Source organism: Hydra vulgaris, chromosome 12 (genome assembly GCF_038396675.1).
Source record: "Hydra vulgaris chromosome 12, alternate assembly HydraT2T_AEP".
NCBI classification, from domain to species: domain Eukaryota; kingdom Metazoa; phylum Cnidaria; class Hydrozoa; order Anthoathecata; family Hydridae; genus Hydra; species Hydra vulgaris.
Genome location: NC_088931.1, coordinates 70,292,501 through 70,317,189, shown reverse-complemented (window position 1 = coordinate 70,317,189; position 24,689 = coordinate 70,292,501). Strand labels below are relative to the sequence as shown.

The following is a 24,689-nucleotide window of genomic DNA, read 5'->3' as shown; positions in this document are numbered from 1 at the left end:
ATAAAAACTAAAAACTATTAATATTACTATTATTATTATTAATTTACTGATTGATGAAAAATGTCATAAAAAAACAAATGGAGATAAGTATGTTGTTCGCAGAAAATGATATGGTCTTAGCAACACAAATTCATTAATTGAAAAAGATAAAATTTTTGTTAATGGTAACTATTATTTTTATAGTGTTTGTTTAAGATATTAATTAATGAACAATGTTAATAATGCAATGTTATAAATTTATATATTTATAAATTTATAATATGTTTATAACATAGTCAACATCAAATTGTAATTTTTGTAATTTTTGTCAATAAACGCCTTTTATTTCATTTTATGTTGTTCATTTTTCTGACTTGAGATAACATTGGAATTTGATAGTGTATTAATTTTAGACAAAAATATTTTAAAGGTTTTTTTAAATTGTGAGTGTTTTTTGTAAATTTAATTGTAAATTTAAATGCGATTTGCAATTGAACCCCTAATTGGGAGTATACCAAAAGGGAATAAACACAATTTTTTGACACTTTTCTACATTTTTACATTCTATTGATGCAGAACTTGTAATTAAGCTCTTTCTTTAAAAAATTTGTGGATAGTGGATAGTAATTCAGTAAGTAAACATCTTCCAAATCTGAAAAGTTAAGTATTAATAGAGATTCTGTTTATTTATGTTGCAAGTAAATAAGCAAAAAATTTTAATTTTGATGTTAAACAAATTTTTTTTTTAAAGTGTTGAAATGTTAAAACTATAGTAAATATTAATTTTTTTTTTTCATAAATTTATTTTGTTTTTGTAGTAAACCAACTTACTAACAGAAGTAAAGTAACTTTTTTATTGTAGTAAAACTTTTACTTTTTAAAACAACTTTTAAAAATCTTGACATGTAGTACAAAAATATAGATTGCAGAAAAATGATGTTAAAATGTTTTAGACTTTTTTGGAAAGATAAATTTAAGAGAATAATATCGAGAAATTACCAGTTTAAATTTAAATGCAAACATTTCTTACAAATTAAAATTTTATATAATTTTTTTTAAATCTGTTTATTTGTTTGTATTTTGTTTTATACAGATGCTTTAGAAGAAATTGGATTAGAAAGCCAAATAATTTCTGACTCACAGATTTCTTTAAGTGCAAAATCACGTGGAAGTAAATCAGAAGTGCGCATGTATATTGGATCTGGTGATTTTTATTCTTATCAGAACTTTGATCTGTATATTAGGATTGATTTGAAACATGAGATGAGTATTAGTGCTGTGGCAATAAAAGGTACTGATTCCTATTACAATAGCAGTAAAGTTGTTCAAAATTATTTGGTTTCTTTCTTGGTACCTCAGAGTTTTTGGATACCTTGGTTTCCTAGCTTTAAGGACGATTTAGTTGGTGTAAGTTGCTATAATTTTGTGACTCAATTCTGTTTCAATTTGTGTGTATATATGTATATATATATATATATATATATATATATATATATATATATATATATATACACACACACACATATATATATATATATATATATACATACACATATATATATATATGTGTGTATATATATATATATATGAACTGTTTTGGTGCAATTTGCAAAAAGAGTATTCAATGTTCTTGAATAACAAAGCAGTAGTTTGTGAATTTATATATATATATATATATATATATATATATATATATATATATATATATATATATATATATATATATATATAAGGAAAAAAAACACAAAAAACTAACGGTTCTATTTGTGTTAATAAGTCCATGTGTAATAAGCTTTAAAACTAATAATTTATTATTTCACGACCAGGAGGTAATCCACTGATATAGGGTGGTAGCCCTCCTATCAAGATCAAATGGCTCTTGGATCAAACCAAGAAAAGAAAGTGAAAGAACTAATTGATTTTACAATTAACCAAGTCAAGACAGAGCTAATGGAGAGGATTGACAATCTGGAGCAAATTGTCATTGATAAAGAAGTTGTAATTAATAAAATGAAATTGAAACTTGAAATCCTTGAGAAAAACAAAGTTTGTTTAAACGACACTAACAGTAAGATTTCAAAATACAGCGACTTTGCAGGAGCCTTAGCAAAACCAGGATTACAAGCTAACACAGCTCTTGTTAGTGCCATTTCTGCAAATGCTAAAGCCACTGAAAACAAAGCTAAAAAAGCTATTTTTACAGGCATGCTTCCCTTTAATACTTTAGACCAGATTGCGGACGAATCCACAATAACCGAAAAAGTAAAAGAAATAGTATCATCTTTAAAAATTAATGCAAAGATTGTATCTACTCGAAGAATTAAGCTCAAATTTAGTCCAACTAATGATGCAGTAAACAGCTCAAATACCAGAAACAGCCAAAATTCAATTATTATTGAATTCGACAGTGCAGAATCCAGAAACATGGTATTAGCAACAGCACCAAATCTTTCCAAAACGGAACACAAAAATGTTTTTATCAGACCTGATCGAACAATTGCGGAGCAAGCTGAGTTTAACAAGCTTAACTTTGAGAGGAAAGAGGCAAACAGAGATCTTGAAAAAAATGGTAACCTTGATAAACCATTTTGATTTGTCATCCGCAGCGATAGGGTCTGCTGCATCGATGTATCTAAGACCATTAAAATCAACAGCTGTTCAATACACCCATTTGTTGAATGGTAAAAAGCCCATATTGCTTGCTCGAAACCAGTCAATACACAATAATATCGAGTGTACTAATATACCATCCACCTCAGCTCAAAGCTATTCAAACCAGCCATTAAATGCTTATATACAGCAAGAAAGTAACTCAAATCATTTATACTGTTACTACACAAATGCTTGTTCACTAAACAACAAATTGTTTTTGCTTGAAGTCCTGGCATACACTTTTAAATACAATGCTATTTTTATAACTGAAACTTGGGCTAACATCAACAGCTCAATGCACATGCATGGTTATAAACTATACTGCAACAACAGGGAAGGTCGTGGAGGTGGTGTTGCAATCTATATAAATGATAAACTAAATTCGTTTGAAGTGAATATGCATCCATAAAACTGCAAATCTGTGGAACAAATATGGTGTACTGTAATATTAGAAGAAGAGAACATCTTGCTAGGGTGTATGTATAGACCTCCTAAACACAATGATGATATCAATGCACGCTTAAATCTTGAACAAGCAGTGTTAGCATCATTAGTTTTGGCGTCAAATGCAGTCCAGAATAAAAAGTTTAGTGGAATGTGCTTAGCTGGAGATTTCAATTTTAATAAGTTAACATGGAACAAAGGTGTAGCATACGCATCAGTAGGAGACACTTTACCAGATCATTGATTTGTACATACTCTTGAAGATCGCTATATATTTCAAGTGGTCAATTTTCCTTCATTCTGCAACTCAAATAGCGAATATAAAAGTTTCCTTGATTTAATTCTTACTTAATCATCCAATCGCATCTACAATATCGAACCTCTTCCTCCACTTTGTAATACCTCCAACCAATACCACCTGTCTATTGAATGGCATTTGGCTACCGCTGACACTATAAAAAGACCTCTTTTTGTGCGATCGAATTTGTACTATTAACTAGCAGACTTCAAAAATCTGAATCTTGATTTCAAAAATATTGACTGGGATGTTTTGTTTACTTCTAAGAACACATCACAATGTTACAAAATTTTTCTCATTGAGTACAATCGTTTGTGCAATAAATGGATACCTTGTAGTAAGAAATTAATTTGTAAAACTCAACCACCCTGGATGAATGATCAGCTACGTAATCTTATTGCAAAAAAGAAACATTATGGATTTTAGTCCAGAAAACCAGATCCCGTTTAATACCAGTTCTCAATGAATATAAGCAGGTTCGCAACCAAATTAAACAATGTGTTAGGCATTGCATCAGAAACTATGAAAATACAATAGTTCACAACAATTCCAAGAAACTACTATTTAGCTTTGTAAAATCAAAGCAAAAAATAAAAAATCAAATCAACGCTATGTATGATTCAAACAATGATACTATTACCTCAGGTCCTGAGATAAGTAATATTTTAAACTCATATTTTAAATCTGTCTTTGTTTACGAAGATCTTGTTTCTCTAATGCCTGACTTTAAACATCAAACCACAAGCTTTGTTTCAAAAGCAGTGGTTTCTTTGGAAAAAAAAATTAAAAAGTAATTTCAAGTCTCAGCAAACTAGATCAATATTAAGCTCCAGGTGAAGACGGTGTGCACCCATGGGTTCTTAAAGAATGTGCTAGTACAATAGCGTACCCTCTGACAAAAATATTTCACTGCTCACTTCAAGAAGGTTCTGTATTCAATACTTGGAAAGTTGCTAACGTGACGCCCTTGCAAAAAAGTCGATTAAATGCAGCTAACTACCGTCCATTATCATATTACCGTATCATTAGCTAACTATCTTGAATTATTTATATAATGATCAAATTTGCCATATCGCAGAACAACAACACGGATTTCTTAGGAACAAATCCTGCGTCACCAACCTTTTAGAGTCAATGGACATTATTTCTTCAACTTTGGCAAATAAGCAATTAGTTGATATAATCTTTCTTGATTTTGCTAAGGCTTTTGACACTGTGCCGTATCAACGTCTTATGCATAAACTAAAAGCCTTCGATATCATTGGAAAACTACTTAGCTGGATTAGTGACCTTCTCACTAACCGAAAACAGAGAGTTGTGCTTGGGGAGTACAAGTCCAGCTGGGCAAACGTAACTAGTGGTGTACCACAGGGTAGTGTCTTGGGTCCACTTTTGTTCATCCTTTACATAAACAATTTGCCATCAGTTATCAATTACTTCCTTTGCAAGTTGTATGCAGATGACTGCAAAATTATTGCTCATATAAAAGATGCTTCAGACTCAGACAAGCTTCAATTAGATTTAAATGCTATCACGGATGGTCTGAAAAATGGTACATGAAGCTAAACTACAAAAAATGCAAAGTGATCCATATGGGTAAAAACAACCTCTCAAAAAATTACTATATACTTGATGCAGCATCTTTGACTAACGTTAACATTTTAAAATCTGAAAAAGAGCACGATCTCACGACATTACCATTACCTCGAATGGCAAATGGGACTCACACGCTTCGGAAATTGCATCTAAAGCTAACAACATTTTAGGATGGATGAAAAATACATTCATAAGCAGAGACACAAAACTATGGAAGAAATTATACACAGTGTATATAAGGCCACATCTAGAATTTGCTACTCAAGCCTGTAATAATTATTCAAAATTTGCATTACAACGCATAGAACGTATCCAGAAGAAAGCTACAAAAATACCTCACAGCCTAAAAAAATTCTGGTATGAAGATCGCCTGCAGGATCTTAATTTAGACACTTTAACAAACAGAAGAACTCATTTTGACTGCATTCAATATTTTAAAATTGAAAATAAAATTGATAGAGTGACTTAGCAAGTTAAACCATTGACAGTAGAACCTAAGTATGGTCACCGTAAATGCATACGTAGGGAAATAACAGTTAACTGTGAAATATGTCACAACTTTTTTACAAACAGAGTAGCCAATTCGTAGAACAATCTTCCGGATGGTGTTGTTCAGCAAACTTCGGTTGATCTTTTTAAAGTTCATTATAATAGGTTTTTAGATAAAAACCACTAACTTATTTAAAATGTTTAATGCAATTACCTGCTTATACTGGTATAACAGGGCTTGTATTCATGCTCTGTTCCAAGAGTTATCTCCTTGCAGTAAATATATACTATACTACTATATATATATATATATATATATATATATATATATATATATATATATATATATATATATATATATATATATATATATATATATATATATATATATATATATATATATATATATATATAATTTATATAAATATATGTAAATCACACACTGATATATACAAATAAAAACATATACAAATATAAGTATATATATAAGTTTATATGTATATATATATATATATATATATATATATATATATATATATATATATATATATATATATATATATATATATATATATATATATATATATATATATATATATATATATATATACCTAGTAGTAACAATTGAAGTGCGAAATTTTAATTCAGTAAAAAAATTTAAGAGAACATGTTTTTAATGCAAGAACAAATGTAATATAGACATATTATATGCATGTTATGTTTTAGTTAAAATGCTAAAGTACACATTAATAAAGAGAGTCTTCGAAATAACCCCCTTTTGCCCGTATGCACGCCTCCAGTCTTGGACGCCATTCCTCGATTGATTTACACACGGTATTCAACGGTATTTGTATATAGCATTATATAAATAGAGTTTTTATATTTGCATAAATTTCAATTTACAACAGTTACATATCTTTATATTTTTAACCCGTAAAAAAGCGCCAAGAATACTTTTTCCCACCTATTCCCTTTTTTGATCAAAACACATGAATACTACTATTATTAAAAATATTAGTTACGTCATTATTATTGTATATAATAATTATTGTATAAGTATATTTCTTTTTTGTGTTCATATTATCAACCAGAATGATATCAAGTCCATTAATAATATATGAATAATAATAATATAAAATAAAATAAAAATATGCAGACAATAGTTATATTTTTTTAAATAAACTTTAAAATGAAATTAAAATAAAAAAAAGATAGTAGACACTGACTTTAATTTAAAGTATAACCCTAAACAAAAAGTCCAATTAAAAAAGATATAACATGGTTTAACCCCTCTTATAGAAAAAAGTCTTGAGGAAGTTATATATATATATATATATATATATATATATATATATATATATATATATATATATATATATATATATATATATATATATATATATATATATATATATATATATATATATATATATATATATATATATATGTATATATATGTATGTATATATATATATATATATATATATATATATATATATATATATATATTTGTTAAATTTGATTAAAAAGGCTGCGTATAAACATTTTGTTTTAAATATATTTCGATGTAATTATATATTTATTTAAACCAAATGTAAATTATGGTGTAAATTATGTAAATTATGTAAAATGTAAATTATGTTAAAAAATGATTTAAATAAATATATAATTACATCGAAATATATTTAAAACAAAACTTATACGCAGCCGTTTTAATCAAATTTAACAATTATAAATATCGTATAACAAGAATATGATTTTAAAAGATATATATATATATATATATATATATATATATATATATATATATATATATATATATATATATATATAATATATATATATATATATATATATATATATATATATATTATTCTGATTCACTCCTAATAAGGCTGCTTGCAGCCACTATTATTTTGGGAGTTACTAAAAAAAAGTTATAGAGCGATTAAACAGTTGACAGAAGACTTAAAAAATTGATGGTTGTATGAGTCAAGAAAACATGAAAATGGGAGGAGTTTCAATAGGTTGAAGTGTAAAAAAACTAGATGAATAAAAGTTTTTAGAGGATGCAGGGACAGATACAGTAAAAGAATGAGATTTTGCTGAATCGCGAGTCAAGCGAGATTCAGTTTTAGTTGATAGAACTAGAGATGATAGCTCCTTTAAGCAGCGACCATGATAATACTTGTAGAAAAAAGAACCATTACAACAATGGGAGAGAAGCTCAAGGTTAGCAAATAGAGCAGGTCCAACTACGTTTACAATGCATTTTTGGACCTTTAATGGAAGAGAAAGATTATCATTAAAAGAACCATCCAAACAGGGAGGAATAAGAGATTTGTAGAGGTAGAGGATGGAATTAGGAGAGATAAATTAGAGAGATAAGCACGATAAAGAGAAGCAACCTTAGCAGATGCTAATTTAGCAATCGATTATATACATGGTTTCCATGAAAGGTCAGTAGTAAATGATAATCTAAGTAGATGTAAAGAAGACAACTCAGAGAGAAGGTTGCCATTCATTATTATAGGAATATTGACAGTACTGTGATAGTTGTTTGCAGTAAATAACTGAGTTTTGTTGGAGTTAAAATTTACAAGTTTTGTGAGCCCCAATCTGTTACAGAAGTGTGATCAGATTCAAGATTAGCTGCCCTGTTCTAAGTTATCGAATAGAGAGGACCTTTTGTTAAGATAGGAGTATAAGGTTAAGTCATCAGCAAAAAGAGCTTCTTTAGATTTAAAGTTGTCGGGAAGATAATTATTGTAGATAAGAAACAAACAGGGCCAAAGATAGAACCTTAAGGTACCCTAGAAGTTACTGGAAATAAAGAAGAGTCTTGGCTTTTGAGGATGACTTTAATAAAGTGGTTTGAAGGAAACAATTTGATAATCTCAAAAACTTCTCAAGATAAACTATATAAAACAAGTTTATGGAAAAGACCAGCATGCCAAACATTGTTGAAAGCCTTAGATATGTCAAGTGTAATAGCCTTAACCTCTCTGCCTCCATCTAATGCATGATAAAATCTTCAAGTCAAAGTCAGCTATTAAGAGAGAGGATTGAAACCATATTGATTGTCTAACAAGTTATTTTACTCAGGGTGGGATGTGAGAAATTTGTTTATCAAAGACTCAAAGACCTTGCTAATAACAGAAAAAAGACTAATCTGAATTATTTGGAGGGGTCAGAATGTTTACCTGAGTTTTTGAAAATTGGAACAACAGATGCCATTTTGCAGCAGGCAGGAAAACAAGACCCAGTCAAGCATTTGTTAAATAGTTTAGAGAGAATTGAATTCTGGAAGACAATTTTGTAAGACTATGATAGGAATGTTGTCTGGACCACAAGCCATAGAAGAGTTTAACTGAGATATGACTTTAGCAATGGAAGCTGGAGTGATTTGAATGTCTAATAATGGGTTAACCTATTTAATTGGAATGGAAAGAAGAGAATCGCCGTAAGATTCAAAAGTTGAATTAGAAGAAAAGTTGTTTGCAAATGGTTCTGCCTTATCTTTGGGAGAGGTAATAAGATCACTCCCATGAATGAGAGATGGAATGTTAAACCTACCTTTGTTAATGACACTTTTAAAGATTTTCCAAAAGTCTTTAGAGCCTAACTTCTGAGATATGAGAGATTTAGTGAACTGAGAATAATTGAGTTTAGCAATTGACAGCACATTTTTTACATGGATTGCTTGCAATAATAAATAGCTGTTTGTTCTCAAGAGAATTGTTCTTTTCAAAAAGATGAAAAAAATGATTACAGTTAGATGCTACTGCACAATAGGGTGAAAACCATGGAGTAGAATAAGGCTTGACTTGGATCCTACAAGAAGGAATAAAAGCTTCCATTCCTGCCTGAAACCAAGAGGTTATGTAGGAGGCGCATTTTTCAGCTGAGAGAGAAAAGTCATTAGCCCAAGGGCTGTCAGGAAGAAAATCATGAAAAGAATCCCAGTCAGCTTTAGGGTAGTAGTATGTAGTGCAATGATAAGGGAGTCTGAAAAGAAAGTACAAGATAAAAGATTTAAAGAGATTATTGCATGTTCAGAACCACCTAAGACAGAAGCTAGGATTAGAGACCAGACATAATTCACGAGTGAAGGTTATGATCAGGGTTGTCAGAAAAATGAGTCACAAAGTTAAATATCTGGGTGAGAGATTGAAAAAAAGTAGAAGTTATAGGCTTTTGTGCCAGCTGGCACTAAAGCCTATATCTTAAGTTAATAACCAGGCTAGTGACGATAGAGTCAAGTCATTCAGTGTGATGAACATTAAAGTTATCAATAACATCAATATTGGCAGAGGGGTAAAGAGAGAGCATGGTCAATTTGATCAGAAATTAAGAGTGCAATCTTGGGAAGAAGGAGAACGATAAAGAACAAAGAGAAAGGTGATAGAGTGAAGAGGTTCTAAGTAGAAGTACATAAACTAATGTTCATAGGATTCCAACCTGATTTCACAACAAATAGGTGAATTGATGTGTATGTATACCCCTAAGCCAAGCATATGACTATTGGAGTCTTTGCAAATCAAAGGATAATTCCATAAGCACTGAGATCTGAAGAAGGAGTAGTAGAGTTTAAATTAGTCTCACTAAGAGCAAGCAAGTCTGAATTTTTGGAAGAGGTAAGATTCAACTGATGGAAGGTTGCTTCACAAACCACAAATATTAGTAAAAGATACATTATAACAGTTAGGTGGGGATGGTTTTTTATGTTTACTTTTCTGGGTTACTTTTAGCATGATTCAAGTTTAAAGTTGACTCATTTATAGATAGAGCATGACATCCCAGGCAATGAGCTGTGCAATTGTCTCAGTCCTGGTCATTAACCCTAAGTAGTAACATAGGACTCCTTATGTGGCCTCAACAATGTGAGCCAAAAGCGTTATCAGGAACATCATCCATGTGCAACATGGCACTGTTAATACTCTGATATTTTGCAGCTGTTGATGGAATCAGTCTCTCTGACAGCTACCACAGAATTTGGGAAACCTTACTACTAGCCAGCCTCAGAACCATTAAACTGAGTTTTAGAGCTGTACCCTCATTTATGAGATAGCAGAGTTGCATAGCCACTATTAGGGAGGCACAAGGAAAAACCTATGAGAAAAGTTGAGAAGATCCAGTATTCGTCATCCTAGGCATGAAACAATATAACACAGTCTATGCCAGCCTAATAGATAAAGAAAGGTTTCAAAGCAGGTTAGCAGAATCATTCTGCTTACTTTTAAAGTTTTTGCCTAGGATGCCTCCTACAAGACAGTAGCTGGATACAATTAACATCTGTCCAAGATGATTATTTTTATCGAGACACCATCACTAGCCTTTATTTAACCAAGAGAGCCAAGGCAGGGGATTTTTATGATTATTCAGGTGATTGCGATGATCCTAAACCTGACCTGACCTGGAGTAGTTTAAGGAAGGAGCTTTGTCCTGAAAACGGTACCTTAAAACGTTAGGCATGATATTTTGGAAATGCATTAGGAAAAATATTACATCTAATAAAATACTAGAGATAAGGGTGAGCATAGGTTTTATAGTTAGAGTGTCTAGTTAGTTAATGAGCTCACACTGCATCAAAATAGATCTAAACATTTAAACAGAACTTTATGTGTGTATGTACATACATAAAGTAACTTATGAATGATATAATACAGCTGTGCATAAAAGTTTAATTGTGATAATTTTAATCAAACTTTTCAGGGTTTTTTTAACAAAAAAAATCAGGAATATGAATTTAATTAATTTTTGTTTATTTTTAAAAGAACAATCTATTAACTATACAGTTAACATTAACAAAATAAGATAGTTAAAAAAATAATTCAAAAAACTTAAATAAATAATTATATAATCATAAAATGAGTTTCATAAAAGTTTAATCAAGTTAAGGTTTAGAATAAAAAAAATTAAAAAAAATTACAGATTTAATATTTAAAGTGTCCTCCTTTTGGCTCAATAGCAAAAAAGAAATCGTCTGCATTGATTCAACCAATTTCATGCGCATCTCATGTGGCACTTTTAACCAGTACTCGTTCAGAAGTTGCTTCAAATGCTCAGTTGATTGAATTTAATGGTTTACCAATGTTAATCCATGACCAAATATTTTCTATTGGATTGATATCTGGTGATCTAGGGCACCAAGGCAACAAATTGATCTTCTTTGTGGTAAACCAGTTTATTAGATTATGTGCTGTGTGTGCTGGAGGCCCATCTTGCTGCTAGATGTATTGCATGCTTCTGCCGTACAATTACCTTTTCGATGAATCAGACGTGTTTCAAGTAGGTTTTTATAGGCATATTGGTTGCTACTGCTATTATACAGCTCACAAAAATCAAGGCCTTTGTGGGAAAAACATCCCTATATGCCTTCTGCGCCTCCACTACTTTGTCTTGCTTTTAAATAGCGCTTGCAATATGTCTCACTTTGCGGTCAAGATTTTTATCGACCAATGTTGATAAAAATCTTGATGAGAAGTTTCGACAGTTTGTTCACCATAGGGCCCCAAGAGGGATCCTTTGTGACTGATGAAATCGTTGATGTGGTAGAAGACAGCGTGAATTTTAGGTGTTACGCTTGCATCAGTTATCATTAAGTAACACCTTTTGAAATTTTCAATTTTTTCAGCGAAATCCGGCTGAAGGATGTATCCAAAGCAAGCCTTCACAACTAAATTGAAGCTTTTGAATGCTTCAATTATGCATAAAATGTTGGGGACCATGTTTGTACCAGCAAGTTACTGCAGCAGCTCCACATTTTTAAAATGTTTCCTGCATTCATTTCCCTCAAACTGGCCCCCATGATATGGGCTCAGTTAAATCTGGAGGGCGGCTGGCCACTTAACAACTTCTATCCAAGCAGTTTTAAGGATCTTGAAAAGATGGTTGACAACTCCTAAGCGGAGATGCAATTCCATCGGTGGGATGATTTCCAAAATCAGAATATTGACAGGCCCACAGATGATTGGCTTTCGAATGACATTGCCCAACAGCTTTGCATTAGCAACAACTCCGCCAGATTGCTGAAAAGACTTGAGGCTTGAATTGATTGAGCCCAGTGTTTGCAAGTTTCCAGATTTGGCAAGACACTTGGATTTGACATCACACCATGTGCAAGGGTGCGTACTTGAATGGGTTTGAAGACCACAAATTATATTTGCAACTTTCATATCACCAGCCAAAATTAGTTTAACATCATTTGCATTAATCAGTGACCAGATTTGTTCAATATTGGAGTGTGTTTCTGGCAAATCTTCTGAGACCCCAACAAGAATTTATTTCTTGACTCAAGTGTCTTTACCAGTCCTTTGAGTAGGAGGTTGTTGTTGTCGCGGTGAGCTGGTTTCATCTCGTAACTCAGTATCAACAATGCTTAGGCAAAACTTGAGAAAACCTTTGCCACCATCAATTCTGAGCTTAACAAAATAGCCAACAGAAATTTTGTTTGACTGAATAACATGATTCACAAGATTTGATAAATCATTTCAGTGAGCAACAACCCAAACTGTGCCAGAATCTCTTTTTCCGTACGTGATTTTTAATTCACTGCAGGTGAAGAAATCGCTCAAGTGTTTACCTGCTCTTAGAAAATTCATGTAGAAGTTGTGTAAAACTTTCAAATTATTAGTTTTTAAAGAAATTAGAAACTTGTCAATGATATACTTCCTGAAATCTATCTAGTGCTAATTTAAGACTTTATTTCAATATATAAGTAAAAATTATTTAAGTATAAATATTTACCAGGGCTAACTGTAAGTGGAGGCCTGCCGGATGCTTTAGCAAGTAGAATGTTTCCTTCCGGAGATAATACTTTATTTGAAATAACTCGAGATGCGATTTGTTCGGCTGCTTTGGCATCTTTTGCTGCAAAAGATTGAAGGTTTTCCCTGAACATTATTTGAGAGCATTGGTGGGCAAACCTTTTCCTAAAGGGCTGAGGCATGTGCTGCAACGCACATTTGGTTTTTTCTCAATAGTGGTTTGCTCTACAAGAGGATGTTTTTCTTGCAGCTTTGAACAACCAATTCGGCATATTAAGCAACAACACATTGTGCTTCTTGTTTCAGGTCTCACTTGTATTGATTTAAAATCAAACAAAGGAGGGCGTTCAACTTCTTTCCCCTCTTGTTTCCTGCGCAAAGTAGTTCTACATGATTCACAGAAACCTTTTGGTACCCGAATATCACTGATAATAATCTTTGTTTTGTACAGTTGGCATATTTGATCTGCTTGGAAAGTAGTAAGCTGTCTTAAACATTTTTTCAGACAGAGCAAGCACATAAACTTTTGATTTTCATTATGAATCTTTGCTTGATTTGGCATTGTGACAATTCACTAAATCTGACTTCACTAAATCAAAGTCTGCCTTGTAAAAAATTTAACCTAAATTTATAATTGATAACAATCCACTTAACATAGTAACACATATTGTTAATTAAAAACTATTAAAATCAAGGAAATATTTACTTGATTTAATCAAGGAAAGATTAAATTACAAGGAAATATTTTTTAAATAGTTCTTTCCTTGGTAAAGAAATTACATTAAGGATAATTGTCACACTTATTAAATTAATAATACTTGTCACACCTAATGTCAATTTAGATGAGATTTTTTTGGATATTGGCAGTAGTTTATACCTTAGGAAATGTTGATATATTCATGCTGTGCATTTAGGCAGGAGGCCAGGGGGCCATAGCCAATGTAGGCTCTTTTTTTAGAAATGTTGTTTTTTATTTAGAAATAGAGGAGTTGTTTCCCCCCGCACTATGAAGTCAAAATTTTACTCAATTTGAACATTCAAATTAAATTTTCTGCTGACAAAATTAAAAGATTTCAAAATTTGCATCACAGGGTACCTTGATGTGTGTGCTATCTTTCCGTATAAGTGGTGTTCTTGGGTCAGCAAGGTAGGCATTATCAGGATCCGTGCTAACCGTGTTCTTAAAACTTTCTATATACATATATATATATTTATATATATATATATATATATATATATATATATATATATATATATATATATATATATATATATATATATATATATATATATATATATATACACTACCGGCAATTAATTTGAGACCAGTGATGAGAAAACAGTAGTTCTATTAAAAATCAATCAAATCTATCAGTTATATTTTCGTTTATGTTTTTTCGATCTCAGTGAATAAAGAAACTACAAATTAGTTCATGAAATATACTTTATTTAGTCTTCTTCAAAAATATTTCTAAACAGATAGAAAACTTAACAAACATTAAAAAGTTAAATTACAAGGTCTTTATTATTTTGCACAAGTTTCAAACTTTGCGTTCATCAAAATAACCACCACGTTTTTTCATTAAGGCTTCACATATTCTTGGCATACAAAAGTTTAGTTTGTTTAAAGTTTCCATGGTTACAGCTTTCCAAGCTTTTTGCAGTAACTCCCATAAATGTTCCTCAGATTTTACTTGGAATTTCTTCACATACCGGTCTATTTTATCTCAAAGAAGCTCAATGGGATTATGGTCCGGTGACTGTGCAGGCCAGTCCATTAAAGTAAGGATTTTTTCTTGTACTAGTTGATTCAGGTAATTTGTACAAAGTTTAGATTTGTGCTTTGGGTGATTATATTGCATAAAAACAGGCTGGCATCGAACCACCATTCGATGAGCAGATGGAACGGCATGATTCTCCAAAATTTCTTTGTTTTGCTCTTTTTTCATAATTCCACAAACTCAGACCAAATTTCCTATTTTGTGACCTGCAAAACAACCCCATACCATTATTGAACCTCCTTCCTGCTTAACAGTAGGTTCAATGCACTGCATAATGTAACGTTCATTCTGGTGCTGGTGTACAAATATTCTTCTCTTGTTGCCAAATAATTCAAACTTGGACTCATTGCTCCAAGCTACTGTTTTACATTGACTTATTGTCTAGTTTGCATGTTTTTGAGCCCATCATAGTTGTTTCACCTTGTTTGCTTTCCTTAGCAACAGTTTTTTGGCAGCTACATGCTCTCTAAGTCCAGCTTTCATCAAACGGTTTCTTATTGTCCGGACACAAACAAGTTTTTCAGCAGTTTCATTGTATTCTCGTTATTTTTAGAGCTGTTAATTTTCTCTTTGACATAGATAATCTCATAATACGACGATCACCATGTTCATCTATCTTTCTAGGCTGTCCAGGTCGTGGTAAGTCACAATACTGACCAGTTTCCTTGAAACGTTTGATTGTATTGTGAACTCCAGCCTTTGATATTTTCATTCTTTTGGCAATTTTTCTTTCTGAAACACCTTCTTCATCAAGTAAAACAATGCGAGCTCTCTGTTAGCTTAAGCTCTCTGTTAGCTTAATTCTCGAACTGGAGCCACTTAGTACAACAAAATAGAAACTAAAAAAAAATAAACAGTTCATATAATACAATATTTGTATATTCATTTGCAAGTCATTATATACTATATTGGATCTACATAAAATATCTACAAGGAACTACCAATGAGAAAAATTATATTTTCAATATCGATTACAAGTCATTAATCAAAATTAAGTAACAGTTAAAAATAATACTTGTATTTTCTTTTATGCTGGAAGAACTCAGCACATACACTTTTGTATATTTTTGTACATAAGCAAATTTTTGGGTGCAAAAATGCCCATTTCCTATTCTATCCACTTATTTATTGTGCCCTATTTATTTTGATCCAAAAATAAAGAAGTGCAAATATGATAATAAAATATATTTATTTTTGAAATGTAAATACCGTTTTTAACCACTGGTCTCAAATTAATTGCCGGTAGTATATATATATATATATATATATATATATATATATATATATATATATATATATATATATATATATATATATATATATATATATATATATTATATATATATATATATATATATACATATATATATATATATATATATATATATATATATATATTTATATATATATATGTATATATATATATATATATATATACAGGCTTTGGTAGGAGTAAATGAGTTCAGGAGCTATAAATAGCTCGTCTAAACCCGTATTTGCAGGCAATGCAAGCCGTGTGCCTAGTCTTGCACGTGCTTTTTTGAAAAACTAAAAATTTTATGTTTTGATTAATTTTTTTTAATTCTGAAATTTATTTTGTTGATTCTTCATGCCAGGTAAAGTAAAAATTTTAATGTTAATAATAAATTTTTTTTTTTGCAATAATAAGACAGAAAAACAACTTGCAAAAAAAAAAAAACCTAACGTTTTTTTTTAAATATTTTTTTATATTTAATTTTTATTTAATAATTTAGTAATTAATTAAATGATAAATAAAAAACAGTATGCAAATGTTAAAATATAATCAATATAGTCTAATAAAACAACAATATATAAAAAACTGTTATACATCATATAGTTGTTTTATAAAAACAAATGATCTTGATTATATTATTATAAAAGCTCATTTTTTTTTGTAAATGAAAATGTCATCGTATATAAAAATTTTTACAATTGCTTATTAACAAGCAGGAGAGTGACAAATCATTTAAAAAGACTTTGGAAATTAAACTTCGAATTGTTGGATACTTATAAAGTTAAGATAATAGTTTTTTGAAGTTATACTGCAGTTTTTATCTTTTGCTCAGAGTTATTAGTAGGCGCTCTACTACTGAGTTTTTGTTATTATGTTTTTGATTTGGTTTTGTTCAGACTTTATTCTTTTATTCTCCAGTTTTATCAGTTGTATAATCAGATTTTTGTTGGGTTTATTCCAGATATAGTCAAACCAATAATTTGCAAGCAACGCAAAAAATATCAGAAAAACAACCTTCACAACCATCACATTATTCAAGCATCTTGATGTTTTCTTCAAAAATTTTGCAATGAATGTAGCAATTTTGCAAGATCTATTTGAGCATTAATATATTGTCATAATAAAATAATATAATAAAATATAACATTTTTTATTGCGCTTCTTTAGTTGATTCATTTTTCTTGTGCTTTGTAAATTAAATTAAGTTTCAAAAATTCAACTGTGATATCTCTAAGATATAAAGATATAGTGACAATTGAAACCTTTTTTTAAATAAACCTTGAACCAAAGAGTTCTTTTTTTGTTTTTCAACTGTTTTCGTTCAATTTACTATCAAACTCTTTTATGAACTCGTAATTGATTTTATATTCTTTTCGGAAATTAGGAGAAAATGTATGCTATGTTGATATGATATGTAAGTTAAAATTTGAAGTAATCTAATTATTAATAATTAAAAGAGACTTGGGACAAATTAGGAATGCAAATTTTCATGAAATTTTCAACTTGAGAAAATTTCCAGAAATTTTGGAAATTTTCAAAAAAAGATAAATTATTTTATAATTAATGGGAAAAATTTTATGTCTTAGTTAAACAGTTGTTATGGATAATTTTATGGTAAAATATTGTGAAGCAGATCATATAAATTTTAGAAAGTCCCCTTTGAAAAACATTTTTTTTGGTATTTTTTTGAGTTTTTTTATTATAACTATAAGTAGCAATTATGATCATTTGTTTTCAAAATTTTCTAAAACTGTTTCATCCTGTTTATTTGCTATGAATATTGATGTTCATTGCCGTATTTGTCAATATCTATTAAATTGACCGACAAATTACTGAAAGCTGTGTTTAAATAAGTGTGTTTAATTAGTAGCACAGCGGTCTGCGCGTTTTGCGCTTCCGAGAATCAAAAGATTTTCTTTTAAAGAGAAGTTCAATCTAATATAAAAAAAAGACACTATTTACACATTTACAACTTTAAAAGAGGTTGACAGTAAAAATAAAAATAAGTTTATTGTAAATATATTGAGAAAATCTTACTTTTTAAGATCTATTTGCTTTCTTCATTTTTTGTTAAGCTTTATAATCTTATCTATAATGGTCCAACTTTTCATCAAGAAGTCTTTTTGAAAACCCGCTTTGCACCAGATATTTACTACTTCTTTGACAAGACAATCTTAAATTCCTATCTCACATTTTGCATCAGGGAGTTGACATTTTAGCTGATACCCTCCTTTCTCCATGGAGCAACTAATATTTGATTTTGTTGAATTATACCTTAATTGCTTTGAGGAAATAATATGGCAATATCTTCTTAAAATGGCAACTGGTATTTGGGAAGCTCTAAAATGGGTCTGTTCAAAAGTTACAATGAACTCTTTGGATTTTCTACCACATTGTTAATTTTTTTTCCATATCTTCAAAATTTCTTTTTTTTACAGCTTATTCTTCTGCATTGTTTTTTGTTTATTTCCATATTACTATTTATTTATATATCTAAAAAACATAATTGTTATTGTTATATTGATTCAATTAACGTATTATATATAATCTCTGTAAAAGTATTAAAAAAATAATACTTGTCTGTTTATAAATTCAAAATAAATAAATGAGAAAGAGGTGGAAATATATCATTTACATAAAAAATCATATAAAAAGTCCATAAGTAACTGTCTTTCAGTTTTTACACCTAACACTTCTAAGGGTCCTTAAACCCGTAAATTTGGTAAAATTGCCAATTTTTATGGATATAACCAGGATATACTTAGAACCTGAAAAAAATTTTATATCTATATATATATAAATTTTTTTGTGTTCTAAAATATATATATATATATATATATAACTTGCAGACAAAAAAAATGAGACCAAGTTTTTTAAATTTTATTTTCAAAATAATTAATATTAGAATTGTTCAATAGTCAATAAAGAATAAAGCTTAATTTTTAAATAATATATTGATCAATATCCGGTCACGTGTTCTTGGACTTCTATGCGTTTTTGAACACGGTGTTTCATACTGTCAATTAATGACTTCAAATAATCCAAGGAAAGTCCATCCCAAACTACTTGAATATAACCTCTAATTCATCTAAATTTTTTGGTTTTTTCTTTTCTACTGCTTTTTTCATTAACTCCCACTCATTTTTAATGGGGTTTAGATCCAGTGAATTAGCGGGCCTAGAAGAAACTTTCCATTTATGTTCTGTAAACCACTCAAAAACTGATTTTAAAGTGTGGCACATTGCCCCATTCTGTTAAAATGTAAAACTTCTCGGAAAAAGGTTTTTTAGAGTTGGCTCAGCTTTAGATTCTTTTGCCAATTCTTGTTCGTTTCTTTGCCCATCGATCTTCAGTTCGAAATAACTGGAAACGACTCTTGTTACTAAACACCCATTGACTCCATCTTGTTCTTAGGTGTTCTTCACACAATTTTGCCCTATTTTCTTGTTGAACAGGAGTCAATAGGGGTTGATTTTTGGGAACAAAACTGAAGTACGCACTTCAGTTAAGGTATGAATAATGGTTCTGGGAGCAACCTTGGGACTGCTTTTTTTGATTAATTCAATTTGAATATCTCCTGCGGATCGTGTGTCATCTTTTGAATCAATCGTTGTTGGTCCTTTAAATTAAGTTTTTTTGGTCTACTACTTCCTTACTTTCTCTCCAAGCTCATTCCTTCCCTCATTTTCTTTAAATATCTTGCAACTGTTGCCTTAGGTATCCCAGTTAATTTCATCAAAGACTTTAGGTCTTTATGACCTGCTTTAAAAAAGTAGTCAAGTGTTAATGTTGACAACTTCATTTCTAAAATAAATAAATTAGGTAAACCAGAAATATAAATGAACACATAGATTTTTCGATGAATACATATGCACCTGATAAATCAAACAATGAGTTTCATGAAATACAAAAAGAGTCATTGTATGACTCACTAAAAATTGTAAAAATATGAGCAAAAGTTTTGCATACGCGGTCTTATTTTTTTTGCCCGAAAGGTAATTGCTTAATCACCTGTATCGAATTGGGCGAGAAAAAACTTGTTTTGATGCCTGCACTTAGATATTATTCCACTTTTTTATTTAACAGATTTTGACTTTTAGAGAATTTCATATTTTTTAATTTATGCATAGTTTACAGGATTTTATGGTAGAGTTGTAAGCATTGCGCTGTTTAATTATTTTACATTTAACAACTGGATTTAAATTTGCATCTTTCAATTTCCAAAATTCTTTTGATAGTTCAGTGTCTTTTTAGTATTCAAGAATGTTAAATAATTTTATATGGTTGGCATATCTAATTTTGAATAGTGTTTCACTTATACCAATGTAGAATTTGTTGACAGGAGTGTGAGTGGGATCATTGGGATTTATATTAGCTTGGTATACCATGTTTTTTGTTAAGCATTGGTTTGATTAAGGCAGTTCAGTTGGTTTTAGGTGGAGTTTTTTGTTGTTAATAATGTGTTGACTGTGTGGATTTAAAATAGATTTCATATTCGGTATACAGCTATAACTTATCGCGTTTCTGTTGAAAATTTTGTGGAGTTTGTGATATATTGGGAAGTGTTTATTGATTAAGGTTAAAAAGCTTTTTCCCACATTAGTGCTAATATTTTTACTGAAAGGAAGGTTAAACCAAAAGATGTTGCGTTTACGGTTCTGTATAATTTTAAATTAGGGTGGTAAGAAAGTTTGAAAATAAAATCGGACCTTAACAGTGCGTCATTGTACTTAGGAGTAGATCTTTGGAAAGTATCTTTACTTGATGAATTTGCAATCTCAACTCAATTGAATCCAGAAGCTGTTTTAAAATATTGAGTGGATGGTTTGAATCAGCGTTAATATAGTTTAAAGAATTTCCAGGCTTAGAATATGGTTGAAGAGTGTGGTCATTGAGATTTAATGTGATGTCAAAGTAGTTTATAACTTTCATGTTGCACTGTATTGATATAGTGAGTTTCTTTTAAATATATCAACAAAATGTTTTTTGATTTTTTCCATTTGGGGACCACTTATATTTTTTAAAATTGCTAAATTGCCATCACTTTTTAATCCAAATTCATTTTTATTATAAAACTGTTTAATTTGGAAGAAAATGAAAATTCCCACAAGTTCCCATACTTCAGCATCTCAAATGCTCCCATTGAAACATCAAATAAACTGTTTGAATTTTTAATCTAAACTTGATTGTCGTTAAATAATAATGACTTCCTTGCGTGATGGTTCAATAATTTATGGTTAGGCTCAATAGTTAGATGCTGCAAAGCGAAATTAATAGTGCTGTTAAGAAGTTTTTCTGTTATCGAAAGGTAAAAATCAACAACATCAAAAATAAGGAATTTATAAAGACAATCTTTTATATCATCTTTTAACTTTACAAAGCAATTTGAAGATGTGTTAAAGTTAACTTTATTGAAAACATTGTGATTCTGTAGTATCTCTTAATCTCTGTAATATTTCTGTAATATCTCTATTATCTATTATCTCTGTAATACACCTTCTTTATTTATTTGAATTTTGATTTTTGTATTCGATTTTCTGTATGTTTAGGTGATAGCATTTGTAAGTAGATGAATGTAATTTTCTTTGAATATGATAAATAAATTTGATGTTTTATCGGAAAAAGTATAACTAAGATTACTATTGTGTATGGCAGATATGTCACCTTTTAACTTGTCTTGGAAATTATTGTATGCTTTACAAAACTTAATGTTTCTTATTAGATCTATTAGATCGTTTTTAAATGCAGACGTATCAGAAATTTTTGGGATAGTTTTTATGCTGTAATTATTAAAAAAAAATTTCTTACTTTTTTAATCTTTATTAATAAAGAAGAAAGCTTTCAATCTCATTCTTTAAATTAATGATTTGGTTTTATCAAGCAATTGTATTTTGTGGTATTTTATTGATGGAATCAGAATGTTCTTAACTGTATAATTCAAGTTAGTTTTTTTATAGCGTAGAAGACTTGTGAACATATGGAGCTAATTATTAGCTTTTTAATTAATAGCTCATTCAATTGTTATTGTTTTATCTGTTATATTCTGTATTTTGTATTTTTTAATGGTTTTTTCTTGATTTAAAGAATAAATATGGCTAATGGTTGCCGAAAGGCATAAAACTGTAAGTTGCATCAAAATGTTTTTTGTAATATTAAGTGGAAACCAATCAATTATATTAGCAGTAATCTATATTAAAAGTATAAACCTCATTAACCAAAAATATAATAAACATATACTAAAAAATAATGTTTATATGAAAGTTGTTTGAGTACTCTTATTTCTTACAGAAAAATATCTAAAAATAACAGAAAAATAACAGAAAACATATAAACAATTTATATTTTATTTGCTTTTTTTTTTGATATTTAAAAAAATTGTTTTTTTTTATTCTTATCTATTTGATATCACAGGTATATCTCTAAAATCTGTTTTGGAAAAAGGAGAATTAATGTGTTAAAAATTTCAGTATTTGTTTCATATACTTTAAGCAGGTTTTTATTTCCTAAATTTGCTCAATAAAAAATGTGGCCATAACAATACTGTTTTTTTTAGTCTCACAAAATATATAATTTACAATCATTATTGTTTAAACAAATGTTATTACTTATAAGTAAAAATGAAAGGTCAAATATAATTAAATAAAAATTTTTATTATAGATGTAAATCTTTTTTTGAATTAATTTTCATACGAAGGTTAAATATATTTTTTATTATTATTATGTTTTTAATAATTGTTTTTAGGAGTATCCTGGAAACTTTCAATTTGGCTACTCTCCTGTATTATCAACTCTGAATACCAGTAAAGTTGGCAACCTGATTAAAATCGCTAGGAAAGCTAAAAGTGGAAATGACTCAACCTATATGGCTGTTGAAGTTTATGGAAAACGTCAATGTAAAAGTTTCTTTTTTTTTAATCATTTTTATTTTTTATTAAAAATATAAAAACATTCTGAATATTTTTTGTTTTATTTTTTGACTGTTTACATACATCAACCTGCAAGGAGTGCTGCTACATCGACTGATAAATAGGTAGAACATATTAGGGGTGTTACTGACAAATAGATAAAATATGTGAGGTAGGTAAACAGTGCTGCTACATTTACTCACAAATAAGTAGAACATGTGAGGAACATACAATTTGAAAATGTGATGACCACGCATACAATTTTTTTTTTATGACAATTTAGCCACAGTTTTTTGCATAAATATAATTGGCGTGTTTTTTAAAATATGCTGAAATAACTTAACTAAATAAAAATAACTAAAAAAATAAACCATAAACTGTGAAGAGAAACTAACTTAAAGAATGATAAAATAAATAAAGGATAATCCAGAGAAAATAAAAGCATAAAACTAATATATTATATAATTGAAAAGTGTTTCAATAAATCAAATTTAATTAATTTAAAAGTGCTCCAATTAATAGTTTAAGTCATGATAAATTGTCAAGATGATGCATAGAAAACGGATTTTATCAGCATCATAAGCATCAAGTCTTCTTCAAAAAAATTTTTGAAGACAAGTTTTTGCATATACTGTTCAAATTTGATTGAAAGAGTTCCATGCAAGAAACCATTCCTTTAAAAAACCAATCATAAATAAGGCATGCAATACCAGTTTCAGTACTACCGGTATTTGCCTGTAAAATTACGTTTGATATTACCGGTATTTGTTCTCTGAACACCGGTATTAATACCAGAATTTTTATTTAACACTCCACAGCTTACTACAAGCTAAAGGTTTTGAAAATATTCCTAAATTTCCAAATACCTACAAAAAAATTGTTATGGACTAGGAGAAAAAAAAAAAAAAAAAGACTCATGAATTGTAAAACTTAAAAGTACAATGAATTTCACATTAGACCAAGGTATGAAGTTCAGTTTCACATTAGACCAGTGGACATCACTGAGGAATCAGCAGTAGATAAATGTTAACAATCATGCAAATGGTAAGTTTTATTACCATGTCTATTTTGAATAAACGGAAAAATCCTTGCAGATAAATATCTGGAAATTTTGGAAGCCTTAATTGACCTTGTTTATCCTTAATTTAAAACTTTGACTGTGTTTTCAGTGCTACTGATGGAGCTGCAGTAGTTAAACGGTTTGAACAACTTTAATTCAACATCAGTTATGTATAGCAAATGGTATTCAACTAGCCTTACTTAAAGTTAAAAAAAAATGGTTCTACTAGGGAGCAAATAAATGAAAATGACACAATAACAGACATAGATAAAACTTATTTTGACTCTGATAAGGAAACTGAATCTTATATAAGAATAAATGCTATTATTGATATATAAAAATCTAAAATACATATTAAAAACACTAATACTTATTTTATGATAGAAAATATCAAAAAAATCTCCCACTAAAAATGATTCCATTATGCAAAAACATGTAAAAGACATCCTTGGAAAAGAAAT

General features: G+C 29.4%; 1 protein-coding gene across 1 annotated transcript in view; it reads left to right on the top strand.

Moving 5' to 3' along the window:
* LOC105846673 (receptor-type tyrosine-protein phosphatase S) overlaps window positions 1-24,689 on the top strand; it is a 124,595-nt gene that overhangs the window by 36,552 nt on the left and 63,354 nt on the right. Inside the window, exons 5-6 of the mRNA XM_065814265.1 lie at window positions 1,073-1,386; window positions 23,006-23,156. Coding sequence (XP_065670337.1) covers window positions 1,073-1,386; window positions 23,006-23,156 — 465 coding nt within the window. The remainder of the gene's footprint in view (window positions 1-1,072; window positions 1,387-23,005; window positions 23,157-24,689) is intronic.